This window comes from Muntiacus reevesi, chromosome 6, assembly GCF_963930625.1.
Source record: "Muntiacus reevesi chromosome 6, mMunRee1.1, whole genome shotgun sequence".
Lineage (NCBI taxonomy): Eukaryota > Metazoa > Chordata > Mammalia > Artiodactyla > Cervidae > Muntiacus > Muntiacus reevesi.
This window is the reverse complement of record NC_089254.1, coordinates 65,656,033-65,683,089: the sequence shown is the minus strand read 5'-3', so window position 1 is coordinate 65,683,089 and position 27,057 is coordinate 65,656,033. Positions and strand designations below refer to the sequence as shown.

The 27,057-nt window shown below is 34.9% G+C and overlaps 1 protein-coding gene across 1 annotated transcript in view; it reads right to left on the bottom strand.

Moving 5' to 3' along the window:
- The window catches only part of SKAP2 (src kinase associated phosphoprotein 2), a 163,568-nt gene that overhangs the window by 50,540 nt on the left and 85,971 nt on the right, over positions 1-27,057 (bottom strand). Inside the window, exons 5-9 of the mRNA XM_065939120.1 lie at positions 20,932-21,009; positions 19,886-19,969; positions 6,595-6,719; positions 5,659-5,722; positions 5,172-5,306 (exon numbers count right to left, since the gene is read on the bottom strand). Coding sequence (XP_065795192.1) covers positions 5,172-5,306; positions 5,659-5,722; positions 6,595-6,719; positions 19,886-19,969; positions 20,932-21,009 — 486 coding nt within the window. The remainder of the gene's footprint in view (positions 1-5,171; positions 5,307-5,658; positions 5,723-6,594; positions 6,720-19,885; positions 19,970-20,931; positions 21,010-27,057) is intronic.

The window sequence follows — 27,057 nt, the reverse complement described above, 5'->3', positions numbered from 1 at the left end:
TGAAGACAATTCAGTCCCTTGATGAAAACTGTTAACAGACAAGTCCAGTCCCTTATAACCTAGAACCATTCTATGTAATCCTAGTTTTTTTACTATTATGAGAAAACCTGTGTTTTGTCCATAAAAATAAACACATGTGAAGCATGGGTGATGGGTTTTTACAACTCATGAGACACAGATAAAAAAGGTGATAAATCAAAAGCCTTCTATTACACCCTTGTAACAGAGTTTTTCAACCTCAGCACTATTGACATTTTGGGCCAGATAATTCTTTGTTGTGGAGGATGGCTGTCCTGTGCTTTGTAGAATGTTAACCAGCATCCCTGGCACCTGCCCACTAGATGCCTGTAACACACACACACACACACACACACACACACACACACACACACACACACACACCCCTCCCCCAGTTGTGGCAACCAAAACCACCTCCAGCAATCATTAAATACACCCATGGGGCCAAAGTCTCCCCTGGTTGAGAACCACAGATGAAGTGCCAAGTTGCAAAAATAGGTTAATTTATTTCTCTACAATTAGAAATATATGTTTTGCACGCACACAGGTATTTGGGGCTTTAATATGTGTTAAAGAATCTCTTGTAATGAAAAGAATTTGTTTGCAATGCCAACGGCAAAGTAGAAAAGCAACATGACAGACAAAATTATATCCCAAAGCTTCATGCTGTATTATGAAATAGGCAAAGTGAAGAATCCTAAAGTCACATTTATATTCAGCAAAGATAAAAATACAATTAGATGTGTGCAGTGACCTTAATTTATGGATGTTTTCCTTATATTCTATAACTTCAGATAATCCTCTCAGCAGAGTTCAGAGTTTAAACAACTCTAAAATTTGACCTTAGTTATCTATCACACCATATAACAGGACATCATATCCCCATACTTTGTAATTCAGTACCATAGTTTAAGGAAAAAGAATGCCAGCAGGCTGTCTGGACTAATGATATTAAAATGCTGAATATATGTGATTTTATGAAAGTCAACTGGCATCTTTCCATTGCATTCCAAAGGAATAAGAAAAAATTATTTGTTGAAATCAGGAATGATGTTAATACCAGAGACTCTAAGGTCCTCTATAACCTTATTAACTTGGTAATATGAGTAATAATTACTCAACAAGGAAAGAAAGCTAAAATGTATTTGGGGGGATAGATTGTAATTAATTGATTAAGTTGCCTCTCATTTCATTTGTGAGTAATTCCTTCAAATTTAAATACTCAAACACTTCTTTTTTATGTATATACATTAGCTTCATGGGGAAAAATTTATAGCTGCATTTCACTTTATATTCCATTTTAGATGCAGATAGTTGGATTGGATAAATTTAAAATGTAATTGAATGACTAAAGAATAAAAACACCCTTTTCTGGCTTGGAATAGTTCAATCTATCATTACAATATTAAAAAATGAATGAAGTTTTAAAAAAAAAATAGGTTAATGGGATTAGAAATTTATCTTCAAAAAAAAAAAAAAAAAAAAGAAATTTATCTTCCTATTTTATGCTACCCTCTCTCCTCCAGTTCACTTGCCAGAAGAATTTCAAATGCAATTCTCCTGAAATCTACAGATTTAATAGGCTAACAGCAGTTATCATTCTTGTTACTAAGTGATTCTATTTAGTCTACATCTTAAAAAGTCTTTTTGTTGTGCTGTTTTTGCAGAATGTCTTGATGTTTACAGAAAAAAAAATCCGATTACATGGTAACTAGAAGAGAAGAGCAAGCTGGACTGATTTCTGCAGGAGTTTCCCAAGTACTGTTTTCCCCTTTCGAGATTCAAATTAAAATAAAAACATTCTATATTTCTAATGAAAAAATGAACAATAACTTCTGGAAATTGTGCTAAGCCAAATGAACTCATTACTGTGTTATGAAACAGTTTAACACACTTTGATCAAATAATAACTTTGCAAATACAAAGATGCTATCATAATATCATCACATGGTTAACATGATTGGCCTATGCTAATAGGTACTAGGACATAAATGATGTCAAAGCATTAGGATATTTAAAGAAAAGCAAAATGTCTTTAATATTCCCCAGAAATGGCATTGTCTCAACTCTTGTCTACATATGTATAAATACCCTAAATGCAAGAAAAAGCTTACAAATTTATTCTTATTTTTTGTGAAGTTAGTTAAAATTTAATGAACAAGAAATTAAACAAAAGCTGCTGTAATAAAGTTAGAATATTCTAACTGAAAAACAATTACAATGAAACTATTTACATTCCCATAAAATTATAAACATTTTTCAAGGGATATTTTGCAATACAATTTTTAAACATGTTTCTTATTATGATTCTTGAGACTTAAACACTGCAGGTTTATTTCACATTTTAAAAAGACATTTGAGCAAGAGTTTTACTTTCTCAAAGGACCCTGTGCTTTAAAGTAACATGTTGAATGCTTAGATTTTTCTCCAAACATATTTTATGCTTCATCTTTCAACTAAGAGGATTAATTTTCAACTATATGTAATTGACAGAAAATCGTGTTGAAATGGTGAAAAGAAAGTGAAAGTCACTCAGCTGTGTCCAACTCTTTGAGACCCCATGGACTATGTAGTCCATGGAATTCTCCAGGCCAGAATGCTGGAGTGGGTAGCCTTTCCCTTCTCCAGGGGATCTTCCCAGCCCAGAGATTGAACCCAGGTCTCCCACATTGCGGGCAGATTCTTTACCAGCTGAGCTCTCAGGGAAGCCCGTTGAAATGGTGGTATTAATTAATTCTGGGAATTTACCAGTCAGATTTCAGATATATACAGCTCTTAGTACAGAGCTGGAAAAATACTAACAGTTTGTAAGTATGCTCACTGCTTTTCCACTGTTTTAAACCTCCTCTCAAAATTATATTCATAATTCACAGAAGTGAAAGCAATTAGCTTAACTCTTCTCCTGAAAGAGACAGCATTTTTGAAAGGAAAAAAAAAGTTACCTTCCTAGTTTTAGATATTTAATCCAACGAAAACTCTAGGAGCCAACTTTAGGGTTTTCACTTAAAAAAAAAAAAAAGAATTCCCTCTGTAGCGGCTGGCTCAAGCCTGACAAACTTGAACTGTGTGGACACTGTAGTGGCCCTCGGTTCACTAGGGAAGAAAGAACTAGACATTCCACAGCTGCCTGCCCAGCTTCTTCCCAGGGGGACAGCTGCAGCCTCTATCACACTCAATCACGTCGTACAGCCACTGGGATCCCAGGCAGGGGCGAGGAATCCTAGAGCAGCTTAGATTTCTTCTAGCACCACAGCAAGAAGTAAGACTACTTCAAAAGTAACCTGTTATTTCCAATGATTGTGTGGCCCCAGGCCAACAAAAAAAATGTGATGAAGACCATCTGCAGTGAGGGAAAATAAAAGATGTTTCATATTTTTAGGATTTCAAGCTACTTACAGGTGATCTTCCTGGGATCTTTAGCATGAAAATGCTATAAGTATGAGTCCTTTATTCCTGACCAATTTTTTATTTGAGGTGTGGGGAGAGGATGATCAACTTGAAGAAACCCAGAACTTAACTGACAGTCATTGCGGCATCTGTAATGAGACCCACTCACTGCAGGGTTTTAAAGAATGAAGTATATATGACAATAGTATCATGTTTAAAGGTGCAAGTCTTCCATTTTATGTCAGTACACATTCTCACTTGCTTTTCTGAACCTTTTAAAGACTAATATGACAGTATTAGTGATATGGTGTGACTAAAAAAAGTAGTCAGAGAATAAATATTCTCTCCTACTTGAGGATAGCTGATGCTATGGCAGATGCCACTTCCTTGGGATAAATCAGAAAGGAAGGAGCTATAACCATGTAGTTCTATTAAAATAATAGAAATGTACAAATTATCACTGCCCACAAAATCATGCTTTTATACTAATCATCTTCTTCTAAGGTAGTAAAAGACAATACACAGATGCATGTTTTGGTAATTTTTGTAGTATCTTGGATTTATAATCCCATTACAATCATTAATTCTTACTTGGTCAGAAAACCATTATTGTAACTCCATATAAGCATTTGTAGAATTTACCAGATATAGTAATGAAAACAATAATGATCATGTTACAATATATAATGGGCATGCTATGACTCAAGCACAGTGCTGAGAGCTTTTAGATACATGACATCATTTACCACCATCCCCCTCATGAAATTATTCTTATTTTATAGATGAAGAAATTTACTTTTAAGGTCACTGAGCTAGAAAACGGTATAGGCAGAACTTAAACTTTTGACTCTAAAGTCTATGTGCTGGTTATTGAAAATCACATTTGCATATTAATTTTGAACATTTTAGGTATTTTTAAAGTTTATACTGTTGTTAAATTGTTCGAGTTAAAGAAAAACAGCTTTTCTATATGTGATGTCAGTTAAATATCACTTATATTGCTTATAATCTCTTTTTATTCTCCAATGGCTGATTTTTTAAATAACCAGAAAAAGGCTGATTTCAACCTAGAGTATTAGTAATGCAATAATTCCCTAAGTGTTTTTATATTCTAAGTATCTAAAGTTCCATACGCCTATCTTTCTGTCTGAGGCTGTCAGAACTACAAGTCAAATTAAGACAATTAAACTTATATTACATAACAGATACTGAGGCATATAAACACTAAATCATGCCTGAAAATGTAGAATGATAAAATATCAAGTAAGAAAACTTCAAGCCTCAAAAGGCCTTTGTTTACAGTTCAACAATATTCCTCCAAGACAATGCAATACACTACAGCAAGGAGGAATACATGAGGCAGAAGTTGTTGACATATGGGGTATGCATAGAACTTCTGGTTAATGGAAGTTCCAAGATGTATAAATAAAAAATGATGTGTGAGTTGCTGGAAAAAACTGTAAGGCAAGTCAATTTTTTAATTAAAAAATTATGTAGCATAAACAATGCTAATGAGCCAAAAGTCCCATGAGATTAGGACTGTATCTGCTTCATTTTAACATTCCATTCACTTTTCATGAAATGTACATCCACTCACTTGAAACACTTCAAGCAGAACCTTTTGTAATATAGAGTTTTGAAGATTTTCTTTGTCCTCATTTTTAATATTAATAGTTCACCACTTTCTTCTCAAGTTGTCAACTTGATGATATATGGCATTTTTTTAAAGCCCTAAAATCCTTAAATGAATCACCATAAATAAATACCTGGAAGTTCTTCATAAATTTCATCATCATTTGGCACACTCCTTGTTGGTGAACTGCCTGGGAGAGGATGATCAACATCATCGTACAGCTCTCCTCTCTCCTCATCATCCTCAGGAATAACATCAGACCCCATATCTACAAAACATGTTTCAGGAAGTAAAATGTTAAAGAATGCAAAAGTGATTTTCCAAACTTTATTACCTAAATTAATGCAGCCCTACAGAGTCACCATGTTGTTATATGTTACATCCTTAACTTGAACATTTTAGAAATTGATTGATGTATAAATATGTGAATTTAAAATTTACTAAATGGTAATTGCAGAAAAGATGCTTTTATTAATCTGAAGTGAATGGTATGTATTATCAGTCATGTCCTGCCGGTCATTTCTCACAGAAGTCAATAAGCTTCTGTATATGAAACTCCAACTTATTCAGTTATTCAGTACTCAAAGACTGTGATACCTTGTTCAATGGATTGCTCTTACCTTGTAACACAAATTTCAGCTGCTGCACCCATTCTTCGGCATCTTTGGGAGAAGCTGCTGTGAACTAAGGAAAAACAAGCAATAGCAATAAAAAAAATCACCATAGTAATGAAAAGTATGTTGCCTCCTTTTCGTTTCTATAAGACCATTAGTAATTCTTTTCATGTCTAGTACTACTTTTCTTGCAAGGATGCTTCTTATAATGTACAGTTAATTTTGACAAATTTATGTAATTGAAGCAGAGGATGATGGATTTGAAACTCTGATCAGCAGCTGGCAGCTGTGCAAGAAAAAAAGCTGCTTCTCTTCATCAATGTCAAAGACAGAACTGATGAACAAAATTTGCCCTTGACAATTAGAAGACACCCATGAATTTCTTTAGACTGCTGGGTACAGCTTTCTTAAAAATGTTCTTGTCAGATTCCAACACACTAACTGACAACTTAATTAACTGGCTTTCAACTGCAATCTCAGATATTTAAAACTTATTAAACATACATTCCATATTGATGCTAGCTGATAGCTCTTGACTTGCAGAGCTGATACGTGTCTTTACCTTCATTTTCTCCCACAACTCTAAGCAATACAATATGCATTAACACTCTGATATTTTTCTTTTGATAATTTCACTCTTTCTGCCATGTAATTCTTTTAAAAAATCACTCAGTTCTATTTAAATAGGTACAAAATGCAACATGTGAAGTAATTGATAAATTACATATTCTCCTGTTCTCTTTCAAGATATCACTTGAACTAATCTGAATTTTAAAAAAAAATCTATTTCCTCGTATATGAATCTTTAATGTTTAAAACCCAGTGTTATATTATTATTATTAACATGTCAGGAAGAGTTGTTTTAACAAAATGTTAATGTCCTCAAAAACGAAATCAGTAAGTCTTATCAACTTAATTTCAAGGCAACATAAAAACTCCAACCTGATAGATACGTTTATCAGGAGCAGAGATTTCAAAACAGCAATCTTTCTTTCCATCCTTCCTAAGAGTGTTATTCATCCTGACATTGTAGCCGTCTATTGCAAATTCTCCTTTCTGCTGTTTGTCTGTTTAAGATGAAACAAAAGTTAGAATTTCATTTACTATAGTGAATATAAATGTCTAGTTGATTAACTTTTATTTAGATTTTTTGATAAATTCTTGGAAAGAAAATTTGTGGTCACACTGCTTTCATAGTATAATGCTTAAGTAACATTTCTAGCTATCGTTTTTAATTTTAGAGGTATTTGGAATGGTTGAGTTTAAAAAGGACATCTTAGGGAACCAGAAGAAGATGCCTGTAGACAGTGGTCTTATTCAAAAGGAAGCAAGCAAATATGATAATTTCATGTAGGGAAAAGCCAAGATTGGAACTCAGAACTTACTAGACAAGCCCACTACAAATCCATGGCTCTTTCAGATTTAGTACACCAGTGGGAAAACTTGTCTAGCTGAAAACCTGCTGGGCTTTTATTTACTATTAACTCTTTTGATCACCACCCTCCAATTCCCCCCACCCCCAAAAGCTTCTAAAACACACCTTTTCTGTTTTAGAAAAAAAACCTAACTTGGAACAAATCAAATTCTAATTTTAAAAAGCAAAACAAAACAAAACTACTAATTATAAAAAGATGTGAGGGAAACAAATATTTGCATGGAGAGGAGTGATGAAGCGAGTACAGAAGCATTTTTTACCAAAACAAAAGTAGGTTTCATAACCAGTCAGTGAACAGTTAAACTAGAAAAGCATATTTGAATCCCATATGATGAAAAGTCAAAAGAAAAGATGACTTCAGTTTTAGCCAGATATTACTATAAAGACAAGTAAAGCAGGAATACAACAAAGGATTTAATACTGAAACTGAAAATAAAATTAGTCACCTTTCCCACTTTATCCAGTTATATGATTTTGAGAGAAATGAGGCACTGCTATAGGATTACTTTCTAGGGTAACGTACAATATTAAAATCCTGAATAAGGACAACTGTCACTTTCACTGAGATCAGAGGAAATACAGAAATACTCATATCATACGGTACAGGGCTCTCTCAGCTTACAGTACCAGTAAAATATGTATCTCCTTTTCTTAAGTATACTAATATAAGGCCTGAAGTAAGAAGCATTTTCAAAAGGTCACTGAGATCATATTTTGTTCAAAACATCAAAGGAAAAAAGATATCTAAATTAGTAACTCCTGACTTAAATCTGGACATTCTAATCATATTTGTCATAATTTACATCCCTTTAGATAATTGAAAAGCAATTTAAATTCAAAAATTTGAAGTTTGCTTTGTAGAAAGAGTCTGCATTAAACTCTATGAGGTGAAAACTATAAAAATCAGAGTAAAGCATTTCCCAAAGCATGTTTTATTCGATATTAACAGGTTTCTATGACCCAATAAATTTGGGAAACACTGAATTAAACAAAGTTATACAGGTTTTGTTAGTCCAGGCCTTCTTGAGGCCCTTAATATACTTATATATTGTTCAAATTTCTATGAGAAAAATTTAGTATGCAGCATTTCCCAAAATTATTTATCAATGGACCCCTTTTTTCACAGAGTATTTTATGGAACCGGTATTCCCAGAACATAATTTGCAAAATGCCTAACTAGAAAAATACTACTGGGGAAAGGGTATTAAAATAATAATTATTGGTTAAGTACTGTTGGTTCTTCTGAAATTCTCAAAGAAAAATAAATCATTTATTCATTCATTCAACAAATGTATACTGAGCACTTAAAACAAGCAAGGGAGCATTACAAGCATGTGAGACAAAAGCTAGCAACACTGTACCAGACCTTCCCTCCTTCCCACTGAAACACACACCCCAACACTTTCCCACACACCGGATACAAATATAAGTGCTCCTGGAATATTAGTCAATGATCCACCGCAATGAGAAAGGATTTACTTTTCGCTATAAAAAATGGAAGTTGCTGGAAGCAAAATATCAAAGACGTACAAGACAGTTCTGAGAGATTTCCTTAAACTTCCTAGGGAGCTGGGGGTGGGGGTGGCAGGTTGCGGGGAACATAGGAGTTTTCAAGGACCAGTTGGAGGAAAGAGGCTCCAGGATCACACAGTCTCAAATCACTCTACTCACCTAGTCCATCTGATCTAAAGTCCAGGCTTCCCACTTCAACCTGGGTCTAAAATTCTTAGCAATATAACATGAGTGGGGATGGAAAAGCACATGGAGTGGGAGTTTATGTCTGGAGATGCAAAATCAGCACTACAAAGACCGAGTCTGGAAGAGCTGTGATGAGCAGGATACCTTTTGTGCTAGATTGTTTTTAGACAACCCCCACCCAAAAATATGCTATGGGCCATGTATCAGAGTTCTGTTAGAGTCTAAGAGGAGGACATGAGCAGCCTCTAATCAGATGAGCCAGAGAAAAGTCACTAACCCAATTGAGAGGTAAGCATCCCGGATTATAGAGACTAGTATATAGTATATCCTTGGCCAAGGATAAATAGTATATCCTTGGCCAAGGATAAATAAAAGAGGAAAAATCAACAAATGAAGACAGGTGTTATAAAAATGTTATGTAATACAAAACCATAACACAGCACTGAAGATAGAGAAAGCAAGCACAAATGAGAAACAGTAACAAACTTTAGACAATTGTTTTGCATCTTTTATAAAGTTAAAAAAGATTCTGAATAAAATGAAATAATGTAATATAAGATAAAAAGAGGAATGACTGAGCCATGGAAATTGGAATGGAGCTGGTAAAATAAGGGGAAAATGCTGTGTAAGGGAATAGAAAATGCAGCAGTCAAATTCATAATGTATTAAGGTGAAAAAATTTGAAAGTTGTGAACACTGTTAAAAAATAAGATCAGGTATATGTTTTAAAAACTTCTTCAGTAGGTAGGGGGATAAAAGAATAAGCGGAAAGATGAACAAAGGGAATATGATGAACATGGAAGACTGACAAAAATACAACATAAGAATAATGGGTGTTCCAGAAGAAGGGTAGCATATAAAACAGTGCCAATAATCAAAGATATAACAGAAGAAAATTACACTCCATCAAAGAAAGACTTCAGTCTATAGAACAAAAAGTGTTGCTTAAACAAGTAAAAATAATAAGAAACTAATACCTAGACTTAGTCAGCTGATTATTGAGCATTTGAGGATAAATAATCATATAAATCAAATAAATAAAAACCCATGGACTGAGGAGCATGGTAGGCTGCAATCCATGGGCTCACAAAGAGTCGGACATGACTGAGCAACTTCACTTCACTTAATCATATAAATATTCAAGTGGGGGGGGGGTAGGAGCATGATAACAGAAAATGAAGAAAGATTCTTAACTCTTTCTCAGCTTTTTCAAATCCTTAACAATAAAGTAGCCATATTTCCAATTAGTCAACATGAGCCAGGAAGTTCAAGACACAAAGTGGGCAGACATGGCTATGCTAAGACTCCACTCTTCTCCATTTACATTAGCATCTCTTCAAGACAGAGAAAAAAGAGAAAACCTTACCATCATATGGCACCACAGCAATTTACATATAGGCTAGTTTCACAGTACTTTCTGGGACAGTTTCAAAGACACTTGTTAACTTAAAAATAGTTACATGCCAATCAAATAGGAAGCAAGGGCGTAGAAGCTCATTTATACATAACTGTAATAGATTAATCTGATATTTTACCTAAGTAAACTTCCCAACTAGCAGAAGTTTTAGTTTAGCACTTAAAAGTGCCAAAACTTCATAAACTGTTGGATTTTGTAATGGAAATCATCTTGAAATATATGACAATTCTGTTAAACATAATTTAACATTTTCTTGATGATCTAGTAATACTAATTTGAGTATTAGTTTGTATAGTATGTTACAATATGTTCATGCCCCCAGGATTTTTGAGGTGTCTCTCCTGCTATTAAATTTCTCTCAGCTTCTGTTTCATACTTTAACCTCGCCTGTATTATGCTGTTCAAATTTAATGCATACAGAACTGAAGACTGCCAGGAGCAACTGTTACCTAAATTTGGTAACAATTCTAAAACAGTAGGTTCAAGGTAAAAAAGCAGTTGGCTCTGATCTCTTACAATACAAAATGCATGACGTTAATGATAGCTATTTCCTCCTACTTCTTCACTGACTTTTAGGTTTACAGCTGTGTTCTGGTGGTGGGGGGGGGGGGGTGGCGGTGTGTGGTTAAGGGTCAAAAAGACATATCATATTTCCTGAGCTCCTTCTATATGCCAGAAATTTAATATAACTTATCTCCTATATATCTTGAAATAATTCTAAGACAGAGAAGGTGTTTATTATATCCCCAGCACTGATGAAGGGGGAAAAAAAACCTTAAAATAACCAACTTGTTCTCAGTCACACAACCAAAGCAGTAAAATTCAGGACTGTAACATAAGTCTGATTCCAAAACCTTGCTTTTTCAACCATTTCACACTGTCTCCTCGAAAGTGTTTCTCAAAACATATTTCAAGAATTCCCTATCATAAAATCATCTCAGATGCCTGTTAAAAATGTAGAAATGGCTATCCCCCTGCACCTCCTGTACTGGATTCCCTGGGGGGTATGCCCAGGAAAGCGAGTTTTTAGCAAATAACCCAGGTGATTTCTGATACACGTTAGTGTTTGCAAAACCACTGTTCGAGGAGATATAATTTATGAAGTCTCAATTGATATGATAAGTGTTACAGCTTGCATTTCCTCCTGCAACATGGGCCCAGCTTTCTCAGCTTGCTTTGCCCCTCTCTTAAACAGCCATGATGGTTATGCTCTAAATTCTGTTCTTTTCCTGCTTTATAGTACTCACTGGGCAACCTCACCCAATCCCAGGGATTAAATTCCTATCAATATGCTTGGGACTCATAATTCTCTATTTTTAGCCCAGCTTCAGAACTGAATATCCAAATCTTCACCTTCTCACTATCCATGTTTTATCTCTCGAATGTCCTATAGGCACAATGTATACACCGTGCCCTCAACAGAGATCATCTTATCCTCATTCATGCTTTACTTGTGATCTTTCCTTTTGTGTCCTCCTATTCCATAAGCAGTATCACCATTAAGTGACGCCTCCAAACCAGAAAAGTGAGCATCATTCTTAATTTCTCCCTTTTCTTCATCAACTGTTGCCATGTAATCTCCCTCAACCCCACTGCCACCTCCCAAAAGCTAGCTAATCCTATTTTTCTAGCAAATATGCTTGCTTTTTCTTTTTTGCTGGCTCTCTAGAATATATGCTTAAAACACCAACCACTCTCCTACCATTTAAAATATAGTATAAATATAGCAACTAAATAATTCTACATCATTGAGCACCCCTCTAAGTTGTGAGCATTTGTCATTTGAGGATCTCCAGCATCTAAGTATCTTTCCTATTCTTAGTCCTGAGATCTTTAGGGGGCAGAGTCCACTTTCCACCATAGAAGCTGGAGGGAGGTTAGATTTTCCCTCTTTCAGATAAGTCAGGCAGATGTGCCAGCCTGGGTCCTAAATCTGAACTGAATAATAAAAGAATCAGGGAGGAGCTCAGAATCCATTTCCATCAGCAGCGCCTTCATCGATTGGCAGCAGTGTACAACGGCAACATCACAAGTCCTGGCTTGGCCGGGCCAGCAGTGTGTCCCAATCAACTTGTCCCTGGAGGTGCGGTTTGGGCTGAAATTCCAGCCACCTCCCCTCCTTTAGTCCCTGCCTGCTTTTCCGAGCCCTGCTGTTTAGCCTTCTCATCAACTCTGTCTGAGAGCTGATATTCTCCCAATAGCTTCTTTTCTTGTGTAAACAGAGTTGGTTTCCGTTGTTCATACCAAGAATGCTACTTTGGTACAAATGGTTAGCAAACAGAAAGATATGACATGTGCTCAGAAATTTTTGATAATATCTGCTTGTTACGTTTAACAAGCCCTTTCCCTCTTACTGAATAACTCATGCTATTTCCATATGTATTAATGCTCACTAGTAAGAAAGAGGGAAATGTGCCCCTTAATACTATGGAATTACACCCACTAAACTTTATCCAACTGATTAGTAAGTTGTTCTACGCCCTCAGTTAAAGATACATGAACATTTTCTCTGTTTACATAGCTCACATAAATGAGTTATACCATGAAGAAATATCAAAATTATACTATTTGAAGTGAAAAATACTATATGACATACACATTTATTAATTAAGGGCCCCAAATGACTCTGAAAAACAAACAGGCAATATGTATAGGTCCAAAGGGAAGCACTTTAGTTAGAATTATAAGTTTGACTCATATGATCTGATGGCAAGAAATTTTAGATATGTCTAAAACCTTATTTTTCCTTTAAAATAAAAGTACATTATAAGCATAAAAATCAAGTGGTTTTTGTATGCAGCCATATACTTTCAACCATAGCATAAACCTAATTAAAAAACAGTGCAGTATGAGGTAGCTGTTAATTGAGAGTAAATAAATTACAGGCATTCTTGTAGACTGGAATTTAAATGTTTCTACTTTTGGGGGGGCTATTCCTACTTTCCCTCTACAGCTTCCCTGGTGGCTCAGTGGTAAAGAACTTGCCTGCCAAGGAGGACACTCGGGTTCTATCCCTGGGTCAGAAATATCCCCTGGTGAAGGAAATGGGAATCCACTACAGTATCCTTGCCTGGGAAACCCCATGGACAGAGGAGCCTGGCGGCCTCCATGGGGTCACAAAGAGTTGGATACAACACTTTTCCTCTGCAACTGAAATTCAGATAATAATTATAGTCGATTAGACTATTGTAATATATAGGTATTGTTAAGATAAATATTATATAGGGAATATCTTAATATCCTATAAATGTTATCCTCTTAGAGCCTTCTATGATAGAGAGTTAACAACACTGCTGCTACACAGGCAACATGAAAATGGCTAAGACCACCTGAGATAACCTGTGTCTCCTTCATGCACTTATAGTGGGAAACAACTCTGGATTCTCAGCTTCAAAGCACATCTTGCCTCCAGTCTCACCTTCTTCTGACAGCTGTCAACATGATCTTTCTAACGTCCAGTCAAAGTTTGTCATACCACCTACTCACCTGCAAGGCTTAGAAACATTAACTGTCCCTTGGATAAAAAAGGCCAAACTCCTGACTAGGAAATTCACCAACTTGGCCCCACCCCTTCCTGGCTCATCAGCCCTCGTGTATACACACTCACGTCTATCTTCAGTCTATGTAGAGATGAAGGTGCTCAAACGCTCATTTGTGTCCAACTCTTTGTGACCCCATGAACTGTAGTTCCTATGTCCATGATATTATCATGGCAAGAATACAGCCGTGGTTGCCATTTCCTCCTCCAGATATACAGATGTATAGATACATTTTAAATCAAACCATGTCCTATTTTACTGCAGACTGACCCATCATCATCAGACCTTTAATAAGACTTAATTTGTACATGAATATTTCCTCATGTTGAAGAAGTCCTACTAAATATCAGATGTACATTTTAACTTCTCTGTATTGCTATAGGGTAATAAAGGTCTTTTATTTAACACTTATTTGATAGATTTTAAGTTAGTATTGTATATCAAAATTATTTCACTTCTATCAGGTCAAATTATTTCTATTTCTTAAGGAACAACAAAGATACCATCTTTCCTTATACAAACAACATTATAATATGAATTTTTTAAATGCAAGATTTGATTTACACGTTTTATATATATTCAGTTCAGTCGCTCAGTCGTGTCCGACTCTCTGCGACCCCATGAATTGCAGCACGCCAGGCCTCCCTGTCCATCACCAACTCCCGGAGTTAACTCAAATTCACCTCATGGAGTTGGTGATGCCATCCAGCCATCTCATCCTCTGTCGTCCCCTCCTCCTCCTGCCCCCAATCTCTCCCAGCATCAGGGTCTTTTCCAATGAGTCAACTCTTCGCGTGAGGTGGCCAAAGTACTGGAGTTTCAACTTCAGCATCAGTCCTTCCAATGAACACCCAGGACTGATCTCCTTCAGGATGGACTGGTTGGATCTCCTTGCAGTCCAAGGGACTCTCAAGAGTCTTCTCCAACACCACAGTTCAAAAGCATCAATTCTTCAGTGCTCAGCTTTCTTCACAGTCCAACTCTCACATCCATACATGACCATTGGAAAAACCACAGCCTTGACTAGACGGACCTTTGTTGACAAAGTAATGTCTCTGCTTTTTAACATGCTGTCTAGGTTGGTCATAACTCTCCTCCCAAGCAGTAAGCGTCTTTTAATTTCATGACTGCAATCACCATCTGCAGTGATTTTGGAGCCCAAAAAATAAAGTCATTCACTGTTTCCACTGTCTCCCCATCTATTTCCCATGAGGTGATGGGACCAGATGCCATGATCTTAGTTTTCTGAATGTTGAGCTTTAAGCCAACTTTTTCACTCTCCTCTTTCACTTTCATCAAGAGGCTTTTTAGTTCCTCTTCACTCTCTGCCATAAGGGTGGTGTCATCTGCATATCTGAGGTTATTGATATTTCTCCTGGCAATCTTGATACCAGCTTGTGCTTCTTCCAGCCCAGCATTTCTCATGATGTACTCTGCATAGAAGTTAAATAAGCAGGGTGACAATATACAGCCTTGACGTACTCCTTTTCCTATTTGGAACCAGTCTGTTGTTCCATGTCCAGTTCTAACTGTTGCTTCCTGACCTGCATATAGGTTTATCAAGAGGCAGGTCAGGTGGTCTGGTATTCCCATCTCCTTCAGAATTTTCCACAGTTTATTGTGATCCACACAGGTGAAGGCTTTGGTGTAGTCAATAAAGCAGATATAGATGTTCTTCTCGAACTCTCTTGCTTTTTTAATAATCCAGCGGATATTGGCAATTTGATCTCTGGTTCCTCTGCCTTTTCTAAAACCAGCTTGAACATCTGGAAGTTCATGGTTCACGTATTGCTGAAGCCTGGCTTGGGGAACTTTGAGCATTACTTTACTAGCATGAGAGATGAGTGCAATTGTGTGGTAGTTTGAGCATTCTTTGGGATTGCCTTTCTTAGGGATTGGAATGAGAACTGACCTTTTCCAGTCCTGTGGCCACTGTTGAGTATTCCAAATTTGCTGGCATATTGAGGGCAGCACTTTCACAACATCATCTTTCATGATTTGAAATAGCTCAGGAATTCCATCACATCCACTGGCTTTGTTCGTAGTGATGCTTTCTAAGGCCCACTTGACTTCACATTCCAGGATGTCTGGCTCTAGGTCAGTGATCACACCATTGTGATTATCTGGGTTGTGAAGATCTTTTTTGTACAGTTCTTCTGTGTATTCTTGCCACCTCTTCTTAATATCTTCTGCTTCTGTTAGGTCCATACCATTTCTGTCCTTTATCGAACCCATCTTTGCCTGAAATGTTCCCTTGATATCTCTAATTTTCTTGAAGAGATCTCTAATCTTTCCCATTCTGTTGTTTTCCTCTATTTCTTTGCATTGATCGCTGAGGAAGGCTCTTATATTCATGATATAGTTATAAAATGCTAATGCCCTGACTCAACAATTTGCCTCTATCAAATGAATCAGGAAGAAAGGTAAGTTTTTACAGCTGTTACTAAAAATGTTGTTATAAAACAACAGAACTTCCAATTATACAAATAATATTATCATTCTAGCAACATCTTGTAAGTACTAAAAGAGAACTACAATGCTACTTCAACATCAAAACACTTTGTAACTGTCATTCACACTGATTGAACAGTTATGTCCTATTTTTCCTATCAATGGTTAATATTTAAGAGAAGTAAGAGAGCAGAGAGGTCAACTTCAATGGAAAATTTTATTTCCCTGCCAAGATAAAAACGTTGTTATTTTAAATTATCTGTTAAAAGCCCGATCATTTTATATTGAAAAGATACTATAATAAAAAAGATAAAACCACTGACACACTAAATAATTTTTGATGTACATTTAGAATAACTCTTGTTTGAACCAAGGCTACCTGCAGCTGCCACATACTATATGGCGCTAGGGTTTTCTTTAACTGGGGAATGGGGGCAGAGACAGCAAAGCCCCTTAGGTGGAAAGAAAAGAGATACTTTGTACAAACTAACTACTATCCCCTTAAAAGTGGGAGGAGATAGGTTCATAATACTGATCCATGATCTCATAGAGGTTAAACAGAAATATATGAGTTAGGAACAGGTTCCTAAATGAGCCATCATTTACAGGCATGTTGGAAGGGCGGGTAACTACTAAGTTAAGGAAAGTAGCATGGTTTTGGAGCGATAGGGACCTGCACTAAATCCTCAATGTGCCTCTCAGCAGCCTGTGATTAACCTCTCTTGCCTCGACTAGTTCAGTGCCCCCCACTAAAACCAATTCTGGTCATAGAGCCCTATGCTTCAAAGTCATATTCAAGATAAAACACTTAGCAGGGCCCTTATTCTCATAAGGCTCTTGTCAATCTCATCCTAACCCACCTTTTTTAGTCTTTTGTACTCCCTCCTTTCACTGTGAGAGTCTTGATAAATGAGCTGAGCCATGACAATCAAATGAAGAGGAAAGAGATGAAAACAAGGACGTGATTTTACAAAGTGAGAATGTATGTTACACGAAAGTATGTTATATATATATATAACATATATATATATTATATGTTGTATCTTAAACATGTATATATACCTCATAAAGGCCCCAAATGATCTTGAATGATAAATACAGATAATATTTATGGGTACAAAGGTAATAGTATTATTCACCGTAGAGGCTGGAACTAGTCTTTCTAAGCCATGATTATCTTGATTGGTCCAAATGTTTTTTGGCACACAGTGAGTTAGCAAATGTGAACCACATAACTGTCAAAGAGTAACAAAGTACAGTTTAACCCAGTAAGTGGTATCAACTTCTCTGCGCCTCTGTAATCCATTTATCTAAATCCTACTTAGCTGGAGGATCATAGTTCTCATATATCTAAATAGCTCTTTCCAAAGTTTAGATTAATGGTTCAAACATCCAGTAAACACTGATGTACAAATAGCTATCTGATGTCACATATAAAAATAAAAATTTCTTGTGACATATGCATTTTCTTGGGATGAAAACAACACTAAAGAAATGAGGATCATGTCAAATAAGTAACTAAAAACTGTCTGAAAATAGATACCCACCTCCCAAGTCCCTAAAAGCCAGAAGTGGCCAAGAATTCCAACGAACCACTAAAAACAGATCTGAAATCTCAGTGGAAACAGGAGGCTTCATAGGGACAGACAGGGAAGAGCTTAAGGAAATATAAACCAAATCTTCATAGATCCACATAAAAAGGGAATGAGAGAATAGTAATTTTTAAAAAGCTGTGGTAGTGGCTAGATGGATCACAAAGTACTTAAAATACAAATTAAAAAGAATGTTATTACCTCAGGCCTCATAAAATAAGAATAGAAATGGGAATTTAACTAACCTGGGTTTGGTCCACAGGTTGGGAAGATCCCCTGGAGAAGGGAAAGGCTACCCACTCCAGTGTTGTGGCCTGGAGAAGTCCATGGACTGTAGAGTCCACGGGGTCACAAAGAGCCGGACACGACTGAGTGATTTTCACTATCACTTTCCCCTCAAATAACTAGAATTTATTTAGAGTATTAGCTTTTGAAATAAACATAAACATGTCTTGGGGATTATATTTGGGGATAAATTATATTAGATTTGGGGAAGACTCTTTCTAATCTTTGACCTGACAGTTAGTATACACCAGCTAGGACTATGAGTGATGGAAGCAGGTGTTAGCATTCATTGATTTTTACAGAAATTAGAAATGAGAAGCCTAACTAACCAAAGTCACAAGGATTTGAAACCTCCTTCTCCTGGTCTTATGAAATAGACAACATTTCTTCACAGAAAAGTAAAATCATGATCTCAGTTCACACTACTGTACAAAATTATATTTCTATAACAGTAACAAATTTATTATCTATGATAATGATAATTTAACATGGACTCTAAATTTTCTGATAAAATCATCTACTTAATTAAGACTTAGCAGAGGAAAGAAGACTGTTGATAGTTGTTTATAGTTTACATTTCATGGATACCATTATTACATATGAACATGTAAATTAATAACAGAATGCAAACTAGCCACTAAATTAATTTCCAACTTGATAATCCTACTAACCAAAAGGTAGGACCAGTTTCTAGCATCATGCATTTATTTCAAATTTATCTGAAATATAATAATCATATCTGCCAATTTGATAATAAGGAAAAACCCTAAAAATTGCAAATAATGTCTAATGAAACATAAACTTTCAAACAACACTGATAAGTAACAATTGCACGAGAAAGTTTAATTCAGTGAAATTGGACTTTTATGCCTTTTTTTCTCCTTAAGTGTTCTTTCTGGAAATGAATGCTAGCTATTTATAAATAACCCTTACTTTATAATATTCAACTTCTGACTTGTTTTTCCTAGATAAGAGCAAAACTAAGAAAGCTTACATTCTTTAAATTTTAGTATTTAATGACTTTATTTCTTCAAATAATGAACTTAAAATTATGCTAACTATGACTAAGATAGTTATTAATTAGCAAATGAAGCTACAGAATGTTATTTTATTGTTTCTAAATTAATGCAGCGATAATAGTGGTTAAGAGCATGGACTCTAAAACATTATGCTTTATGTTTAAATTTCAAAACTGCCATTACCATATCTGGGACCTTGAACAAGTTACTTAATCCCTCTGTTCTCGGTTTTCCAAAAACTAAAATAAGTGGGACCAATAATGGTAGCTACCTCACAGAGTTGTAGTTAAATGCGTTAATATAACTTAAGTGCTTAGACAGCTAAGGTGCTTAGAACAGTAACACACCAATGTTTGTTGTCACTTTAATCTGTAAAAGAAGCTGAGAAAGGAGCTGCACAGGTTTCATTATTATCTAAATTTTTATTTAAAATATTTGAAGGACAAAACATATTTTCCTCCCTTCAAAACTTGCACAATCCTAATGGTCTTAACTTTTCAGATATTTTATAATTATAGCCTGGAGGTAAACAATTCCTGAGGTAAAACGCCACACAGATGAAAGTTTTCTCTTTCCTAATTCGATAACACAGTTGTGTTACTTTTAAGGCACTATGAAATTTAGAGCATTTGTCAAGTAATAGAATTAATTACTCTTAGGCTGTAATATTACAACTCTCAGTTATATTTTCTCTATTTGTCTTCAGCTTGTTCTGTACCAAAAAAGGGAGGTGGCATAAAATGCTCCCCCCAAACCCTCATGCAATAGAAGTTTATATAACTGAACACCAATACTACCTTTATCACTTCCATAATAATAGAACACTGTTTTACTGAGAGCACACCACCGTTTCTGCCATTCAAATCCCAGAAAACTGTGATCTACAATAAAGGGAGAAAAGAAACAGTTTAGATGATATACATTACTTTTATAAACATAATGTGATTTCCCTATTGTAAAAGGAAAAGTTAGTTAGTATGATTTCTAAGGTTCCTTTTAGCTGTAAAATTCTATGACTAATTAGTTTGTGTCTTCTTTTCCAAGACACGAATAAAACATAAAACAAAGCTAAAAGGAATACACTGAAGCAGAGATAGGGCTGCTATATTTGTGGGATCAACTACATGGCTAACAAACTTTCCTGACAGGAATAGTCAAAAAGGCATTTGACTATAAGGTCTTAAGATAATTAATTCATCTGGGTCACATTTTCTCATCTGTCATAAAAAGGAGGGAAGAGGAGTTGACCTAGATTATTTCTGTTATCTCTTTCGGCTTTAAAATTCAGCTAGGAAAGCTAAGAAAAGCAAATGGAATATATATAGGAGGCCCAAAGGGACTTCCTGAGAGATAAACTGAATGGTAATGAAGAGGCTTTCTGCTTTTCATTTCTTATATCATAATACTACTTCCACATTTCGTTTCTATTATATATTGGGGTTGAAAGAGTGAGACCATATGGTCAACTCTCAATTATCATACCCAATAGACAAGAACACTGAATGAATAATAGAAAATGGCAGAAAATATGCAAAGCTTGATCTGAACCATAGCAAACATGGCGTATGCCAGGTCAGAAAAAAGATAACCCTCTGCTCAGCCAGGTGGGATAACAGTGAGAAGTCCCATCCTGGAGATACAGTCAAGGCAGGAATAGGCAGGAAACAGTTCCTGAATTACCTACAAATACCCAAGGCTGACAACAATAAACTTGATCAAATGGTTTATTTTGTTCTTAGAAAGTACTCTGAGCTGAAAGTTGTATTTTGTAGTTGGGACAATGTCATTAGATTTTCTTAAAGTCTTAGATGTTTAGGTTTTTCATTAGAATCATATAATTTACCTTTTCTGCGTTTTTCAAGGTAGCCAGCTTTTAACACAAAAGGAAGGTCCTGGGCTGCAATTGGAGGAAACTGGTTTCCTATGGAAGGTAGGGAGCAAAAAAAGCAGTGAGTAATCCCTTTTAGAAAAATCAAGTATCAGTTCTCATTAGACTCAGTATACTTTTAATTACTCAAATTAATTAAATCCAAGTCTATTAGTTTTATTTCATATGTATTCCATAGACTAGTCCCTCTCCACCTCCTGTGAATCTCAAGAGCAAAAAATGTTCTCTACTGTTACATCTTAATATATTATGCTCCCAAATACACAATAATATTACGTAACTGAATGACCTCTAAAGGGTGATACTTTTTGACTTGCATTCTATAAGGAATGGACTAGGACACTGTTATAAATAATAGTGTTCAATATCTTTATAAATTCATTGGAAATATACTACAGTTGCTTCAGCATTTTACTAGAATGCTAACAAGTTAAAATAACTGGTCCAATGACAGTTTCCATGGAATATACCAATAAAAATAGTCTTAAAATAGTTTATGATAAATAATATTTTGATAGGAAGCTTATTATATACAAATTAATCACAGAATTACCAACTGGGTTTTTAAAAAATATCCAGTAGCTATAACATCATGTTATTTTTTCTTAAGAAACAAAAATTCAAATTAAAGTAATAATTTCAGTTCCCTGGTGGGTCAATTTTGCTCAGTAAACACAAAACAATTATCATTAAAATATATTTAAAATGGAGTAATAATTTTGAAATACATGTAAAATTTTAAGGAAAGCCAATGCAACAGTTTGAACAACTGTCCAATCAATGTATCCATTTAATCCATTGAAGGTAAAAGTTATTTAGTAGAGTATTTTTGTACATAAAATAAAACTAACATAAAGGAATCTTATCTATGTGAGTAAGTCTTGGTTAACCACTAAATTAAAGAAGGTGACTATAGTTTGACTTTTTTTTTAACAGAAAACAAAAAATGATTGACAGCATCTTTTAAATTAAACTAGGTTACACCAACAAACAGAAATATTGTATCACATAGAAATATGAAAATTTAGCTAATATAAAACCATTTAGGAAAATCTTCTTTCTAAATAAGATTCCTGAAAACAAAGTATTTATTTACCTCTTCAACTAAGCAAGATGATAGTTTAGTTTTTGTGGAAGTATGCTTGAACTCAGTCTTTTATGTAACTGGCACATAGAGTTCTTAAGTGAACTATACAAAATCCCTTTGTAGGAAGTATCATTTGGATGACATTTCAGAATGAGAAAGCAAATATATTAATTAAATATTTAATATGATTATTGTATGTCATGAAAAAACTTCGAGGTAGTTTGTGCACAGTGGTAAAAAATAGAAAATTCACTGCAAACATACCGTAAATAATTGTGAGTCTTTCTGATGATGGAAACAAACTCTTAAGCACTCATTTATGGATGAAATTAAGGCACCAAGGAAGAGGCAACTTTTCAGTCTTTAGGTCTAATACAAAAGGGCACAGGGAGGGCTTAATTACCTCTACTTGGCTAGAAAAGGCTCATTGAGAAGTAGTGCCATGACCCTCTCATATCCATTGGAGCATAAAATAAATGTTCTTTACATATAAAACAAATGCTCTAAATCTTAAGAAGAAACTTTATATTCTGAAGAGAAATGGGTACCTTTAGGATAACTTTCAACTTTAAAAAGTTACTGGTCCAGACAAAAGGAGGGGAAGAAGCAGAAGAGAAGAAAGGGAATTAGAATTTACAAAGGTGAATGTATATAACCTGAAGCTCTTGCTTTAAGAAAAATGTTGATTAAATTTCCATCTGGCAAATCAATAAAATTTGATGTCACAAGCAACACTTATTCTGAATTCTAAATTCATGTCTCTAATATAAAATCTTTTATTTCATTCCTAAAGGGGAAAAACAAATTTTCTGACTAAAATTTCATTTTTCTAAACTCCTTTTGTTATTTGTCCAACACCTAGGTTTTGTTTAATATACACATGAGTTTTTTAAAAAGTAAAAGTAAAGTAATAGTAATCCCTTTAGATACTTCAGATTTTAAGTTCTTAGAAGAACCATTTCATGTCAATGTATGACAAAAACCACTACAATATTGTAAAGTAATTAGCCTCCAACTAATAAAAATAAATGAAAAAACAAAAAAGAAGAACCATTTGACTGGTAGAACACCATGAACATATAAACACTTAATACTTTTTAATGGTAGAAATTGAAAATTTGTAACAAGATATAAAAAGTAGTCATTTCTCTTTAAAAAAATATGAACTCTCACATCATTTAGACCTCATATCACTGTATCTACAATGATCAACAGTATGCCACCATTTAAGGAGATACACACTGATTCAAATAATTATCATTGTTGTTCAGTTGCTCAGTTGTGTCCAACTCTTTGCGACCCCACAGACTACAACACACTAGGCTCCCCTATCCTTCACTATCACCCAGAGTATGCTCGTGTGCATTGAGTTGGTGATGCCATCCAATCATCTCATTCTCTGTTGCCCCCTTCTCCTCCTGCCTTCAATCCTTTCCAGCATCAGGGCCTTTTCCAATGAGTCAACTCTTTGCATCAGCTCAGTTCAGTTCAGTTCAGTCACTCAGTCGTGTCCGACTCTTTGCAACCCCAGGAACCGCAGCATGCCAGGCCTCCCTGTCCATCACCAACTCCCAGAGTCCACCCAAACCCATGTCCATTGAGTAGGTGATGCCATCCAACCATCTCATCCTCTGTCATCCCCTTCTCCTCCTGCCCTCAATCTTTCCCAGCATCAGGGTCTTTTCAAATGAGTCAGCTCTTCGCATCAGGTGGCCAAAGTATTGGAGCTTCAGTTTCAGTATCAGTCCTTCCAATAAATACTCAGGACTGATTTCCTTTAGATTGACTGGTTTGATCTCCTTGCAGTCCAGGGGACTCGAAAGAGTCTTCTCCAGCACCACAGTTTAGAAGCATCAGTTCTTCGGTACTCAGCCTTCTTTATGGTCCAAATAATTATTAATAAGACTACCACAGACAGAGGTGCCTGGCGGGCTATAGCCCATGCGATTGCAAAGAGTCAGACAATCACTGAGCAACTAACACACACACAGACAAATGCAGGTATGCTGACACATGAAGGAAATATAGGTAAAGCTAATATAAACCTATCTGGCAGGTATCAACAAAGAGTTGCTGAGAATCTGCCAAACACAATTACATTATCTCACAAAAAGAAATTATGCATCACAGCCAATTACAACATTCCAACAAACTCACAATTGTATTATCAACTCTGTTTCACTACCAAAATTCACACCCTTGTCTCAAAAATAAGTTTAGCACTGAGCTTTAACCCTTTGGCAGAGGATTAGGCATTCAGTAAATGTTGGGTTTTATTAATTATAATTAAATATTATTATTATGCTTAATATAACTATTAATTCAAATGAATGATTACCAATGTGAATAGAAAACAATTTAATGTTGCCTAGGGAATTTTAATCAGAAAAATGAAAAAAGCATGATTTGGTAACTGTATGAGTTAAGCATTACAGTTATTTTAAAAGCAACTTGAAGATTTCTTTCTGAATATATGAAAGTGGTTGATGAAGAAATTATATCCTAACTCAAAGGAGAAAATATAATTAACCTGTACTCCAGGGCAGCTTATTGATACCGCAGACTATTACCTCCTAGCTTTCTAAAGTGGCCAAAAATTTTCACTACCCTGACAAAATAAACATATACTGACAAAGACAAGTCTTCTTTCTATAAAATGGGCATGTATTTCTTATATAATAGCCCAACTTTTCTAAAGATGATCAATATTAGATATTAAAACTAATACCCTACAAGAGCAGGCAAGGAATGGGCCTTCTTCCAATTTGGCATTTTGGAATCTGATATATGCAAAATGGTAACAATGTCACAAAAAATTCAAAGAAACAAGTATCATATACCTAATATATCCTACTAACTCAGTGGGAAAAAGGAAGCAATGGAATCCAAATTTTCTTATAGTTAGGTAGGTATCAATATTTTATTCACGAGGCCACTGTTTTTAAAAGATAACTCAAGAATTCTAGATTGTGTCTTGAAACTTTTGTCCTAATATCAAACTGTGTTATACAGTGGACATAGTCTACCAGCAAGCTAAAGGAATGGATTCTAGAATAGAGAAGAGTTCCAAAGCATGAAGACATTTAAAAAAAAAAAAAAATTACCTAAAACCTAAGTAAGGTATTACCCAATTTTATTAATCTACAGTTTTAATTTTTTCCCTGAAACTAGGAGGAAAAATACTGAAATCTTTAAATATAGCCATGTAATTAAGGAATAAGTTCTATCTTTTAAAATGCTTTAAATATTAAAATATTTAGTCACAATATTTAATAAAATATTAAATAATACCCCTATTCTAAGATTCCATAAAATAGATACACACTGATATTTTTCTTGCACTTTCAGTAACAAATGGCCAAGAATCAAGATGGATCTAACTTTCAAAAATATCTAAAGTGAAAAGTGTTCACAACATATTTTGATAGAACAATGGATAACTGCCTTTAGATCTAGCACAGAACTGTTCTACATCATTTCAAAGGTTTAATTTCTAACTAGAATCGTGGCCTGGAGTATCTGTGAAAGAAAATAAATACATAAATATTTTTCATATTCTACTAACTCAATTCACATGGAAAATTTGCAATCTCAAATCTTTTCATCAGTTTTTTTTTTTAGTGGCAACACTAAAATTATGTATTCAAAGGACACATGAAACAACAGTAACACGTAAGGAAAGAACTATTACAGTAACTAAAAGATTACTACTTGTGTTTCCTTAACATGGTCCTTTCATAGAGATTTTTTCCTCACTTATCACTACTACTCTCTTCAGAAAGGATTAACCAATGAATATACTACTGGTGATCCCTAAATCTATCATGATACTTACTTTAAAAAAAAAAAAAAGGCTCATATTTGGTTAGACACAAAGATGGTCAGCTTCCAATTAGCAGGACCATAGAATCCCCAGAGGTAGTCAAGCCTTGGCTACCAGATTCAAAGACTGATAAGGTCCCTGTGATGACACTAGGGGCAAAAATAAAGGTTGCAACTCACAGGTTTGCCATCTGTTAGTCTCTTCACCCCCTCTATAAAGTGGCAAGTCATTGTGAAAGCTATTCAGCAAAAGCTGAATAACTATTAGGGTACTTCACATTTGCCTTTATTAACTCTGTTTCTTGATATGGAAATTCCAATAGCCTCATGAGAATCATCAATAGGTCTATCTGAAACCAAAGAAGATAATAATTCAATATTACAGCTCTGTGCTCACAGGAAACCTTCATGAATATGGTCCAAAAGATATATTAAATGATTGTTCAGAATCTAATCAAAAGCTATATTACATCAAATATATATATGTAACTGTGGCTGATACTGATTTTCATAGAAATCTGCCAGTACTATAAAATTCAAGTGGCAATAATAGGAAAATTAAGAATCAGAATTAAGAGAAATCTGAAATCATGGGGGTTCATCAATAACCACTAAAATAGCAGTCAAAAGGCATAGATTGAAAGAATGTGTGGATTATGTTATTCATAAAGTTATATTATCTTCATTCACTTAAAACTGCTTCTTTTACTTAAGAAGTATGGCCAGGATTTGAACTATCTAATTACATATCTGAAAACTACTTTTTTAGATAAATTTTTAGTATAGGACTGTTGTCCTTAGCTCATAAATTTAGATGTAAAAATAATATCTCTTGAAGATTTCTGATTCTTTGGTCCAGTGATAGACCTTAAGCTGCCACACTTTTTTAATATATTAAAATTGTTGCTTATAGAATTTAAAAAATGCTTTTATCCAAAAATTCCAGATACATCAATATGTGGAAATGCCTTGTAAGACTCCTTCAGTTATTTATAGGGATAAAAGTATATCAATGTACTGAATCCATCATTTTAAAATAAGGTTCAACATGAGTAATTTCACTTTATAAACAAGATTTCTTTTTCATATATTTATAATACTTGGCACTCTTTATACTTTTATATTTTGGTAAAAGCTACTTTTTAATAATTCATCATTAGATTCCACAGAAA